Source organism: Oncorhynchus mykiss, chromosome 14 (assembly GCF_013265735.2).
Source record: "Oncorhynchus mykiss isolate Arlee chromosome 14, USDA_OmykA_1.1, whole genome shotgun sequence".
Lineage (NCBI taxonomy): Eukaryota > Metazoa > Chordata > Actinopteri > Salmoniformes > Salmonidae > Oncorhynchus > Oncorhynchus mykiss.
Window position 1 is genome coordinate 34,890,772 of NC_048578.1, and position 14,321 is coordinate 34,905,092.

General features: G+C 42.4%; 1 protein-coding gene and 1 long non-coding RNA gene across 3 annotated transcripts in view; both read right to left on the reverse strand.

The window, feature by feature from the left end:
• ccdc69 (coiled-coil domain containing 69) overlaps positions 1-14,029 on the reverse strand; it is a 21,410-nt gene extending 7,381 nt beyond the window's left edge. The window contains exons 1-4 of one of the 2 annotated variants that reach the window (XM_036943399.1): positions 13,766-14,029; positions 9,776-9,839; positions 5,660-5,844; positions 2,675-2,716 (exon numbers count right to left, since the gene is read on the reverse strand). In XM_036943399.1, the coding sequence (XP_036799294.1) occupies positions 2,675-2,716; positions 5,660-5,844; positions 9,776-9,839; positions 13,766-13,786 (312 nt within the window). In that variant the 5' untranslated portion in view covers positions 13,787-14,029. The remainder of the gene's footprint in view (positions 1-2,674; positions 2,717-5,659; positions 5,845-9,775; positions 9,840-13,765) is intronic. The other variant, XM_036943400.1, reaches the window with a different exon arrangement.
• On the reverse strand, positions 6,905-9,769 carry LOC118938728. The gene is made up of 2 exons (XR_005035990.1): positions 8,275-9,769; positions 6,905-7,853 (listed from the first exon to the last, which is right to left on the reverse strand). It is a non-coding gene; the product is annotated as an uncharacterized LOC118938728 (long non-coding RNA).
• Positions 14,030-14,321: the final 292 nt, after the last annotated feature.

Consider the following 14,321-nt stretch of genomic DNA (forward strand, 5'->3'; position numbering starts at 1 on the left):
GGTTCACACTATTTACTACTAATGGCCTTTTCATACTATTGTTCCAACTGTACTTTGTTGGCATGGATATTTTATTTTCACATTGTCCTCTCCAACCCGGTTCCGGCAACTAGAGAATATACTGTATAAAACAGGCCAGCCCAGTACAGTTGGCTAGGCTCTCTGCTCAGCAAAGTAGCGTGGAAAGGGTACATGGTGAATGTACACTGAACAAAAATATCAAAAACGCAACATGTCAAGTGTTGGTCCCATGTTTCATGAGCTGAAATAAAAGATCCCAGACATTTTCCATATGTACAAAAAGCTTCTCTCTCAAATTTTGCACACATTTGTTTACATCCCAGTTAGTGAGCATTTATCCTTTGCCAAGATAATCCATCCACCTGACAGGTGTGGCATATCAAGAAGCTGATTAAAAACAGCATGATCATTACACAGGTGCACCTTGTGCCGGGGACAATAAAAAGGCCACTAAAATGTGCAGTTTTGTCACAACACAATGCCACAGATGTCTCATGTTTTGCGGGAGCACGCAATTGGCATGCTGATTACAGGAACGTCCACCAGAGCTGTTGCCAGAGAACTTAATGTTAATTTCTCTACCATAAGCCGCCTCCAACATTGTTTTAGAGAATTTTGTAGTACGTCTAGCCCGCCTCACAACTGCAGACCATGTGTTTGGCATCGTGTGGGCGAGTGGTTTGCTGATGTGAACATTGTGAACAGTGTCCCGCGGTGGTGGTGGGGTTATGGTATGGGCAGGCATAAACTACGGACAACGAACACAATTTTATTGTTGGCCATTTAAATGCACAGAGATACTGTGACGAGATTCTGAGGACCATTGTCATGCCATTCATCTGCTGCCTTCACCTCATGTTTCAGCATGATAATACAATTCCTGGAAGCTGAAAATGTCCCAGTTGTTCCATGGCCTGTATACTCAGACATGTCACCCATAGAGCATGTTTGGGATGCTCTGGATCGATGTGTACGACCGCGTCTTCCAGTTCCCTCCAATTCCCAGCAACTTCTCACAGCCCTTGAAGATGTGTAGGACAACATTCCACAGGCCACAATCAACAGCCTGATCAACTGTATGCGAAGGAGACGTCGCGCTGCATGAGACAAATGGTGGTCACATCTGGTTCTGATCCACGCCCCTTCATTTTTTTTTAAAGGTATCTGTGACAGATGCATATCTGTATTCCAGTTATATGAAATCCATGTGTTAGGGCCTAATCAATTCATTTAAAATGGACAGATTTCCTTCTATGAACTTTAACTCAGTAAAATCTTAGAAATTGTTGCATGTTGCGTTTATATTTTTGTTCAGTCTAAAAATGGTACAAATATATAAACTCAGCAAAAAAAGAAAACGTCCCCTTTTCAGGACCATGTCTTTCAAAGATAATTCGTAAAAATCCAAATAACTTCACAGATCTTCATTGTAAAGGGTTTAAACACTGTTTCCCATGTTTGTTCAATGAACCATAAGCAATGAATGAACATGCACCTGTGGAACGGTCGTTAAGACACTAACAGCTTACAGACGGTAGGCAATTAAGGTCACAGTTATGAAAACTTAGGACACGAAAGAGGCCTTTCTACTGACTCTGAAAAACACCATAGGAAAGATGCTGTAGGCATGCTGTAAGGAGGCATGAGGACTGCAATAAATTGCAATGTCCATGCTATTAGATGCCTAAGACAGCGCTAAAGGGAGACAAGACGGACAGCTGATCATCCTCGCCGTGGCAGACCACGTGTAACACCTGCACAGGATCGGTACATCCGAACATCACACCTGAGTTACACCAGGAATGCACAATCCCTCCATCAGTGCTCAGACTGTCCGCAATAGGCTGAGAGAGGCTGGACTGAGGGCTTGTAGGCCTGTTGTAAGGCAGGTCCTCACCAGACATCACTGGCAACAACGTCGCCTATGGGCACAAACCCACCGTCGCTGGACCAAACAGGACTGGCAAAAAGTGCTCTTCACTGACGAGTTGAGGTTTTGTCTCACCAGGGGTGATGGTCGGATTTGAGATTATCGTCGAAGGAATGAGTATTACACAGAGGCCTGTACTCTGGAGCAGGATCGATTTAGAGGTGCAGGGTCCGTCATGCTCTGGGGCGGTGTGTCACAGCATCATCGGACTGAGCTTGTTGTCATTGCAGGCAATCTCAATGCTGTGCTTTACAGGGAAGACATCCTCCTCCCTCATTTGCAGTCCATGAGGAAGAGATGCACTGCAGTACTTAATGCAGCTGGTGGCCACACCAGATACTGACTGTTACTTTTGATTTTGATCCCCCCTTTGTTCAGGGACACATTATTCAATTTCTGTTAGTCACATGTCTGTGAAACTTGTTCAGTTTATGTCTCAGTTGTTGAATCTTGTTATGTACAAACACAAACATTTACACATTAAGTTTGCTGTAAACAAACTTAGTTGACAGTGAGAGGACATTTATTTTTGCTGAGTATACAGTATATGGTGAATGTAAAATGGTACAGGGTATAGGTATAAGGTAAAGGGTATATGAAGGGCTGGCGGTAAAACTCCAGCTGGAGAAGAGGCTTGGGAAACACTAATGAGCTGAGGGTTAGGGATAGGGGTTAGGGGTTAGGGCTAGGGGTTAGGGAAGGGTTCTAGCAGTTACTACCTACCTTCTCAGCAGGGCCGGTGGTCCTTGCCGTTCTGCCACAAAACTAGAATAGTCCCAGTAAGCAAAATGACGTTGAAAAGACAGATGAAAAACATTTTCCAGACGTTGAAGATAGGTTCAATTTAGGTTCTGAATGAAAGGTGAATTATTTTCCAGGATGTTTTCAACATTCTGTTTCCAGGATGTTGAAAATGTGTCTTTTCTGGATGTTGAAGAGATTGAAAGGCATTAGCTTCGGTCCGTGCTTACCAAGGTGTAGCCTACAGTGTTGCCTGAAACTACATTTTATAAACACCCATCCATGTGGTAGGCCCACCCATGTGGTAGCTTACCAAGGTATAGCCTACAGTGTTGCCCAAAACTACATTTTATAAACACCCATCCATGTGGTAGCTTACCAAGGTGTAGCCTACAGTGTTGCCCGAAACTACATTTTATAAACACCCACCCATGTGGTAGGCCCACCCATGTGGTAGGCCCACCCATGTGGTAGGCCCACCCATGTGGTAGGCCCATCCATGTGGTAGACCCATCCATGTGGTAGACCCATCCATGTGGTAGACCCATCCATGTGGTAGACCCATCCATGTGGTAGACCCATCCATGTGGTAGGCCCACCGTTTGTAAAACAAGCCGTTGTATTGGCTTTATTAGTCCTGATTGCTGTGACTAATCAATTTGGCCATTCAAGCACTGAATATCAGATACCCAACTTCATCAGGACTTATCGTGATCCTATTGGCAGGAAACACAGAAGTATTTTCTTTTTCACTATGATCAGCTTGTCAAAAATGTATAGATACAAACGTGAAACCTCTGATCATGACAATGGGGTGAGCCTTAGACCACAGATGATGCATGTCTGTTATAACCAAATAGATAGATAGGATGGACAACCAGGATGGACAGGTAACTCTTTAAACCACTTTTTAGAGACCATAAATCCACTACTACATTAAGTGTGCTCTGAACCACAGCATCACGGAGAAGCACGGCCGGCCCGCTCATTAGGCAGGATTAGGCAGCCGCTTTGTGGCGGCAGATTGACGAGGGCAACATTTTCTGACCGTTGGGCCAGTAACAGAAAGGATGCTGGTTTGAATCCCCAAGCTGACTAGGTGAAAAATCTGCCAATCTTCCCTTGAGCAAGGCACTTAACCCTAAACGCTCCTGTATGTCGCTCTGGATAAGAGCATCTGCTAAAATGACTAAACTGTCTAATGTTATGAGCTCAATTCCCTGGATCACCTACAGTGCCTTCAGAAAGGATTCAGATTTTGTTAGGTAACAGCCTTACTCTAAAATTGGTTAAATAGTTTTTTCCCCCCGTCTCATCAATTGACACACAATACGCCATAATTACAACGAAAAAAGAAAAAAAAAACTGTTTTTTAGAAATGTATTACACATAAAAAGCGAAATACTGAATTTCTGAAGTATTCAGACCCTTTACTCAGCACTTTGTTGAAGCATCTTTGGCAGTGACTACAGCCGGGAGTCTTTTTGGGTATGACGCTACAAGCTTGAGTTGGCACACCTGTATTTGGGTAGTTTCTCCCATTCTCCTCTGTAGATCCTCTCAAGCTCTGTCAGGTTGGATGGGGAGCGTTGCTTCACAGCTATTTTCAGGTCTCTCCAGAGTTGTTCAATCGGGTTCAAGTCCGGGCCACTGAAGGACATTGAGACTTGTCCCGAAGCTACTCGCCGCTGAAAAACAGCCCCACAGCAGAACAGAGAATCTTGTTTCTCATGGTCCGAGAGTCTTTAGGTGCCTTTTGCACAACTCCAAGTGAGATATCACGTGCCTGTTACTGAAGAATGACTTCCGTCTGGCCACTACCAGAAAGGCCTGATTGGTGGAGAGCTGCTGAGATGGTTGTCCTTCTGGAAGGTTCTCCCATCTCCACAGAGGAACTGTAGAGCTCTGTCAGAATGACCATGGTCACCTCCCTGACCAAGGCACTCCCCCGATTGCTCAGTTTTGCCGGGCGGTCAGCTCTAGGAAGAGTCTTGGTGGTTCCAAACTTCTTCCATTTAAGAATGAGAGGCCACGGTGTTCAACGCTGTAGAAATGTTTTGGTACCCTTCCCCAGATCTGTGCCTCGACACAATCCTTTCTCGGAGCTCTACGGACCTTCGACCTCATGGCTTGGTTTTTTTCTCTGACATGCACTGTCATCTGTGGGACCTTTCCAAATCATGTCCAATCAATTGAATTTACCACAGGTGTTCTCCAATCAAGTTTTAGAAACAGCTCAAGGATGATCAATGGAAACAGGATGCACATTACCTCAAGTTCGTGTCTCATAGCAAGGGTCTGAATACTTTTGTAAATAAGGTATCAGATTAAGGTACCGTTTTCGCTCTCATTATTGAGTAGTGTGTGTAGAATAATGCTGTAATGTAACAAAATGTGAAAAGTCAAGGGGTCTGAATACTTTCCAAAGGCACGTTACCTTCTCAATGATGATGTGGACCAGGAAACAGAGCAGTCTATAGGGTTAGCTACCTTCTCAATGATGTTGTGGACCAGGGCACAGAGCAGTCTATGGGGTTAGCTACCTTCTCAGTGATGTTGTGGACCAGGGCATAGAGCAGTCTATAGGGTTAGTTACCTTCTCAATGATGTTGTGGACCAGGGCACAGAGCAGTCTATAGGGTTAGCTACCTTCTCAGTGATGTTGTGGACCAGGGCACAGAGCAGTCTATAGGGTTAGCTACCTTCTCAGTGATGTTGTGGACCAGGGCACAGAGCAGTCTATGGGGTTAGCTACCTTCTCAATGATGTTGTGGACCAGGGCACAGAGCAGTCTATGGGGTTAGCTACCTTCTCAGTGATGTTGTGGACCAGGGCACAGAGCAGTCTATAGGGTTAGCTACCTTCTCAGTGATGTTGTGGACCAGGAAACAGAGCAGTCTATAGGGTTAGCTACCTTCTCAATGATGTTGTGGACCAGGGCACAGAGCAGTCTATAGGGTTAGCTACCTTCTCAATGATGTTGTGGACCAGGGCACAGAGCTCTCCTTGGGTTGGGTCTTTTAGTAGCTCCTCCCTCTCCTGGGTCCCGGAGGCAGACAGCACCTCCCGTAGGATTTTCAGCTGCCACTCATACTGACCCAGCTGCTTCTCCGTTTCTAGACCCACGTTCAGCTCCTCCAGAGGGACTTTACCTGGAGGAGGGGATACCAGGGTTGTAATTCAGTAGGTAACAGAAGAAAACAGAAACATGGGAGGGACTACCTGGACATGTCCAATAAGAAATGCTTGTTTTTTTCATGGCAAAATCCTACATCTGCTACATTACAATGTAGCTGAATATGACCAAGTGCTGTGGTTATCAAGGCAGAACTTCCTCCTGGAATGCTCAGATATAAATGTTGTGAATAGAGCGGACATGATTTCTAATCCTACATGTCTACATAATAGATTTATCTTGTACAGTATGTTCCACACAGTGAGTGGGCAGAGGGTTTGAACCAAACCAGACCTGGCTGTAACATTTACTGGTCTGACTAGACTCAGTACAACACCAGTAGAATATACAATCTGTCACCTATAAATACTCCTAGCTACTCTGATATGTGTAGGGAGGGTAGAGGTGGGGGGGGCGGTCCAACTTCTGAGGAAGTCATGTAATGCTCTAGTTTGGTGAACCACGTTCCGAATGATGATTCACCTGGAGACTTGTGCTAGGGCCACTAGCTAATGCCTAGGTTTTAGCTCAGCAGGCTAGGCTAACACAGTCTTGTTCACATAGGCAGTTGTTGAAGGCATGATCTTGAGACCCATAATTACATGGCAACAGAGAACACTTTGAGTACAACAAGTACACAAGACAGTACCTGTTGAGTATTCTAATGCAGACAGCACAGTGTTGACACAGTGTTTACAAGGCCATCTCAGTATCCAAAACTGACTGGTTGAAATTAGGTCATTGTGATGTCAATTTAATGAGTAATTCCAAACAGTTTCTGGGTGTAGGGACATCATTTCAACCACCGGGATCATTGCAAAGTGTGTATCAGTTAACCTTTCAAATGCAACGGCAAAATTTAGATTTCCGCCTAAATAGACAAAGCCACAAATAACTGCTATTCATGTGTAATTACATGATTCTGACATGCCAAAACTTGGTATATTTGGAAAGACGACATCTGGGAGATTATTTCCTCAATCAGAAGATGGGGGGGTTACATAGTTCAGAATACACAAGATCAAGCACACAAAAAATAACCGGTGTTTTAATTTTTATTTATTTTGAAAGTCATCTTTCATTGACAAGCTATAAGTGAATTATTGATGCCCAGAGCAGGAAATACATCAGATGGCTTCCACAACATGTGAACAATATCATAAAAATAAAAATGGAATTTATAGACCTGACAACTCAAAATGGGCAGATGTTCTAGTAAGTGGTGTCAGTTGTGGTCATGGGACGTTTCCAAGTGTCCCTAAACCTCTCCAAATTAGATCATTCCAGTGCTATTACATATTTGCAATTCCTAAATGCTATGTGTTCAGTATAAAATGTTTCTACCATATGAACCTCACTCAAACATGGTGGTGTTATGGGGTGTCCAGGGTACATTCAAGTGTCCTTTCAACCTCTCCAAAGTGTCCGAAAGTGTCCGAATTTGGTAACTGCACTGTTTTTGCACACTGGATTAGTAACTAACTACTATTGTTCACTATAAAAACTACATTTCTACAACACCAACGTCACTCAAACATTGTGGTGGTTTCAGGGGCACTCTCCAAAGTGCCTGAACATTTAGCCTAGGCATATCTAATGTATTGGTCCCACATACAAATGAACTGTTCACAACAATATAAAAAGCAACAGATAAACCAAATGTAAAAATAGGTCTTATCAAACAAACTTGGTCACACACACACACACACACGTGTCCTTCACAATTTTTTTTTTGCAAAAACATAAATAAGCTGAACTTCCAAATGGCATTCGTGTTTGTTTTTACATCCCAGGTGTAGATGATTAGATGTCACTTTCACCGTAGCTTGTGCATGTTGTGATAGTCTATGAAGCAGTCCCTCTCTGTCAGGGAACAAAAAGTGAACTGTCATTTCTGACAGAAGATGGGGGGGGGGGGGGGGGGGGGGGGTGCTTGCTGGGGAGGTGTGGCCCCCAAACAGCATCATCAAAATCCTCTGCATCCTCCTGTGATGAAAAAAAAAAAAGGGATATATTGTTGTAAGACAAACTGAATTACAGTTGACTACATTTACAACAACAACATTATTGTAAAGTAAAAACTCAATTTGTACAGTGACTCACATTAGGTGTGAAGCACACACTCACTGCAAACAGTAACACTTTGGAGACAAAGCAAGAGGTGAGAACCACAAATAAACAATGGCCATGAGAGTTTAGTGGCCTCCAAAGTTACAAGGATGAAACTTTGAACAGCAAACTAATATGAAACATCGACAATAACTACTTTGGAATTATAGAACATTGAAATGACTTGTTACATAGGCCTATGTAAACTAAATCCTAAGACCAAAAAAGCAGACAACTTATAAAAAACAAATACATTGAGTATATAAGCTTTATCAAGTCATGAAAATAATTTACTTACGGATCTAAACATGGATCCAATCCTTCTAGAAAGCAATCTTTTTGTCGGCCGAGTCGAAATCCTTGTTGTCCAGATCGCTCCCCTGATCCGAGTCCGTCCAGAATTTTATTCAAAGCTTCTATGTCGGTATACTTACTCATAGTGGTTCTTTTTAGCTTCCTTTTCAGTATTCTTAGTTCTTACCCCCCCCCGAGAAGAAATATTTTATGTTAAAGCGATGAAATGTTTACAATGTAGTGGAGCGTGATTGGTGCGTCTCGTGTCTGAGCCAGGTAACAATAGTTCGCATTACGCATAAAAAGGTTACAAGCTTGCTTTATTCGACCCAGGTCAACTGCATATCCCCGAAAAGCTTATCTCAGTGGCTACAAGATTGTCAAGGCGCCATAGTAGCCAATCCCGTGTGTAATGGATGCCCACGGGATGTAAAGAGCAGGCAACTTCATATTTTTGATGCGCAAAGATAGACACTGGGTGGACGTTCGCCGTGGGTGGACGTTCGCCGTGGCCACTAAGTCATACATCATCAAATAACATTAGCAATAGACTAGATTTGCTCCTACCAACCTAAGGATTAACTTCATACCCCTACATATGACTATAGCTCAAACACAGACCTAATCGAAGCGTACATTGTAAGATGTTTGGTGAAAACGTTGTGTGAAATAAACATTTTGACCCTCGGGGCTGGTGATCAATAACGGTAGGTCACAGGCAGATGAATAACACATCGTCATGATCTGCGGAGTCACCGCTTTCGGTGTGTATCGACGTGTTCCGTGTTTATTTAGTTTATGCTTCACAATGCTAATCGGAATGTAGGCAGCAGCCATCTTGAAATGAGGTCCTTGGCTCAGCCTGCCGTTACTCATTTGTATGCTCATATATATTAGCAAATCACACCAATGATTTTAAGGCACAGCTCAATAGCAAAGATACTCAGCTTTCCGCAGACTGTGAATACCTTTCTCATACCAGACTGAATTTAACAAAACAGAGTCCCCAAATATGAATCCAACCCACAATCCTGGAGTTGCAAGCACCATACCAAAGCCAACGGAGCTATACAGGAGGACCGTTATTATATACTGGTTATTAGTGGGCCCAATAATAAAGAGAGGACACGTCAGTATGGGCGCCTAGATTTTATAATGCATCAAGAAGCAGATTGATGTGTAAAACGCTCAGATGTAATAAAGAAAACCTGACAAGCAGTAGGAGAGGAGTCAGTGTCAGTTTACAACACTACAGGAAACCACACCACTCACCCACTCCATCTTGATGGCTGTTGACCTTCTACAACACTACAGGAAACCACACCACTCACCCACTCCATCTTGATGGCTGTTGACCTTCTACAACACTACAGGAAACCACACCACTCACCCACTCCATCTTGATGGCTGTTGACCTTCTACAACACTACAGGAAACCACACCACTCACCTCCTCCAGCTTGATGGTTGTTGACCTACAACACTACAGGAAACCACACCACTCACCCACTCCATCTTGATAGTTGTTGACTTCCTTCACCGTTTTCTCCTCCTTTGCTTTGTTTTTCCTCTAAAAATATACAGAAAAGACAATGTTGTCATTGATCAACACGGGTCTAGTTTCCACAATATTAAACATGGTCTTATTTAACCATATCTGGGTAAATTAGAGGGGATTATGGTACACAAAATACCTAAAGACAGTTTGCTCCCCATTTCACTTTGAAAAGCGTGGGGTCTGATGTAGGAATACATTATGACTATATCTCAACATATCACAGATACACCAAAGTACTGAGAATACCTCAACACTATGAGATGTTTTGAAGTTACCAGGGAAACCATAACTTTGTAAACTAAAGCAGGGTTATGCAGCTTATGTAAAGCTTCTGATGGGTGCTTGACCCATATTGCTTTCTGACTGGGAGTGATTCGTACCCACATGACTGGAAATTAATCTAATTAAATTAATTATTTGTTTGTTCAAAAGTTATATAAAACATGTCCATGCTACAGTGTTCATACTATTTGTACAATGTGTTACACTGCTTTACTTCAAACTGATCATACCAGTACTTATGGAGCCTTAATAAACATTTCTGCATTAGATGGGGCGGCAGGGTAGCCTAGTGGTTAGAGCGTTGGACTAGTAACCGGAAGGTTGCAAGTTCAAACCCCCGAGCTGACAAGGTACAAATCTGTCGTTCTGCCCCTGAACAAGGAAGTTAGCCCACTGTTCCTAGGCCGTCATTGAAAATAAGAATTTGTTCTTAACTGACTTGCCTCGTTAAATAAATAAAAAATAAATAAACATTATGTTGTTGTAGAATAACCTATACTAGGTGAGCATAGATTATAAGGAGTTACAGCCAGGTCAATCATAACTGGTTTTGTAAGTAGGACAATTCTAGCATAGGTCACTACTCTATATACCAAACTATTCCTAAACTGTCAAACAATACCAAGGTTCCTGACAAGACTAAATCCGGTCCTAAACCAGATCCGGTCCTTGTGTCCGGTCCTCAATGTGTAGACTGAAGTATTAAGTCTGTAAAAAAAAAAAAAATTGTATTGTCACAAACAGCAGATAAGTGTTGTTGTACAGGGTCAGTCAGAGTAGTATGATGTGGTGTTGTACAGGTCAGTCATGGTAGTATGATAGGTGCAGTGAAATGTGTTGTTTTACAGGGTCAGTCATAGTAGTATGATAGGTACGCTGGAGCGAATTAGAGTTAAAGGTACAGAAAGATTTTTCACTTTTACAGCTCAGGCATTCAAAACAGTGACTTTTCAGTTACTGGGCCAACGTTCTAACCGCTAGGCTACCTGCCACAATACAGTATGGCGGTCCATGGAGACCGGCCACCTCCTGGTATAACACAACGTTATTCCACCACCACTAACGCTGTAGAAACACATACCAACACGCCAAACATGGCGTACCTGTTTTATTTGTGCCTGGAAAACAGTGTAAGTGTGTCCCAAATGGCACCCTATTCCCTACATAGTGCACTACTTTTGACCAGAGCCCTATGGCACCCTATTCCCTACATAGTGCACTACTTTTGACCAGAGCCCTATGGCACCCTATTCCCTACATAGTGCACTACTTTTTACTATAGCCCTATGGACCCTGGTCTCATAGGGAGTTCACAACAACAGGAAGTGTGTGTCATATGGGACACAAGCCCAATAAAATACTATAATATCTAATATTCCAATAAGACAAGTGACTCCTGGAAGACTATGTAGAGACCAGTACAGCCTGAGGTTTGTTTGATTACCTTCTTTAAGTCCCAGTAAAGGATCTTAAGTACACAAGTCCAGGAGCAAATGTTGAAGAGGGTCTGGAAAGGCTCTCTTTAACACGACCATAAATCACATCTTCACTTCCTTCTCAGTATGCACATCCCAAACGGCACCCCATTCCCTATATAGTGCACTACTTTTGACCAAGGCCCATAGACCAGTGCCCAAAGTAGTGCACTACAGAGGGAATAGGGTACCATTTGGGACAGAGAGCCAGTCTCCACAGTCTTTTTAAACATAGGAGAAACTGCAACGTGGAGGCATGTCTTCACCGACTAAACTCACAGGGAACATCCTAGCCCCATGGCAAACTGTAGCCTACACAGGACTCCTAATGTTTAACAAGTTCTTCCTGGCCCCAATAGTACAAGGTTAAGATTGAATGTTCTGTGAGAAACATCTAGTTCAGGTATGTTCTCACAAGAGTTGAAAGAAACTTTCCAAGGAGAGTGTAGAATACAGATATGTCCTGTCAAAGGACCACACATAGGAGACAGACATGTACCCCAGGCTGATAGAACTAGAACTAGAACAAAAAACAGCCCCTAAACTCAAAAGGAAATTCAGAAAACTAAAACCACATCTTCAATACAACACAGGACATTCAGACTTAGTTTTAAGGGATATTTAATTTAGACTGTGGTTGAGTCTAGCAGAGAAACAAATGTTCCTTGAGATTTCATTAACACTTGGCTGAGTCTCTTCATGTGGCATTTTCATCATGGTCCATATGGAGCCATATTGATGTGTGTGTGTGTGTGTGTGTGTGTGTGTGTGTCTCTCTCTCCAGGCCCTCTCTAGCAGAACTTCACACTTCTCCAGTTGCTTACGTCAACCAGCCAAACAGATGGTTTTGTGATCTGCCATACAGCTTGCCAGTGGCTTGCAGTACCTCTAAGGTCATGCTTACTTTGTGGAGGAGAAAAATATTTTCAATCTCAAGGAGAGTTAGGTGTTTATATCAAGCACCACCAGGGACCATTGATAAAATGAAGGAATCCACTCACATAGAATATTGGCTAAACAATCAAATAATTCCCTCTGCTTTTAAAGTGTGTAAGTGGTCTCACTCATCTGGCAAACAGACACATTGAAATGATATCCCCTTCAACTCAACGAGTTATCTAGGTCTACCTCCTCTATGCCTCTGGGAAGTGGTACAAATCTGTGGTATCATTTCTGGACAGAACAAATCTGGGGTATCATTTCTGGATGGAACAAATCTGGGGTATCATTTCTGGATGGAACAAATCTGGGGTATCATTTGTGGATGTAATATAAACCTGTGCCACTGGTTGTAAATGTCAGAGGCAGTACTAGCACATTAATTAACTGTAGCCTAAAAACTACATTTAGTCGCATATTAAATATCACAGTTGCCATATCCTCAAGTCACTTCCTTTCCATCAAACAGTGCAGTTTGTAGTTATTGGTTGTTGTCATAGAAAACACGAACTGGTCGCAATTGTAAATGAGAACTTGTTCTCAACTTGCCTACCTGGTTAAATAAAAAGGTGAAATAAATAAATACAATCTGAACCATGTAGAAAAAACCAACAACTCATACGACCAGAAAGTAGACATTTTGACAGATGTAATCCAATGACTACGCAAGGCTCCAGGGTGTCAATCAATGAATGAATACAATATACTGGTAATGATGACACAATGACACTGAAGGATGAGATCATTGATACTGTATCATCAGTGACTGTCAATGTCTGGCCAACCTGCAACTTCTTATAAGTAATTCGGGAAGAATCGCATCAGATGAGTTCCCTGCACCGCTACAATTGACAAGTAGGTTTCAAACTCGTGGGGTAGTCAGTATCAGAGGATCGACTCCATATCTTCAGTTATTTTCAGCGGTTTCAAAACGTAGAACACTTTGCACAAATTGACTGATAGCCTAAATCACGCGTTTCAAAAACATTGATGTTAATGAATGTGTAATCTCGGTTGTAAAATCTACGAGATTAATGCACGTGGGAAATTAGGCTACACTAACAAATAGTTTTTCTTTATCTATTTAAAAAATAAGTTAACACGCCTGTACTGTGCCAGGAATCAGTGCGACAATGGCAGCTACAATAACAAAACATCACTTGGTTCGCTAATTGACTTCCTAGATGATTTCACAACAAATATGAATAAAAACATTTTTTTTGTGCAAATTCCGCCACACACCTTGCTGTGGCTGCAACCCATGCCTGCCCCGCGTCCACTCGTCACCCCTACCAGTCCTTTCCTAGAGTTACCAACTCTTCTGAACGCCGGGATGTGGTCGGGTCTCTCAAGACGTCTGTGTAATTCACTCACAACAACTCACTCAAATTTACCAGATGGGCGGTTATTTTTCAAAACCACAATCACTGATTTTAAAACAATCTGGACAAACCTAAATACCCACGTTCAAGAAGGGGAAACAGTTTTAAAGGTCAGTGGATTGTGCATCCTGTTGCGCACAATTTAGGTTTGTGGGTGTTTCAAATCTACTGATTTGAAATTTTACCGTAATACACCGAAGACGCGACCCATCAGACAATTACATGATTTTCAACGAAAATAATAGGTTACCTAATCATGCATTTTATCCATGGAAAATGTTTTCCTTTTGCCTGAGCTATTTAATCATAGCAGGCCTATAATGTGTCCCCTGGAATATTGAATTCTCACTGTAATAAGACAAAAATAAAGAATTGTATGGATTGATCTGAATCTATAATTTTGTTTATAATACATG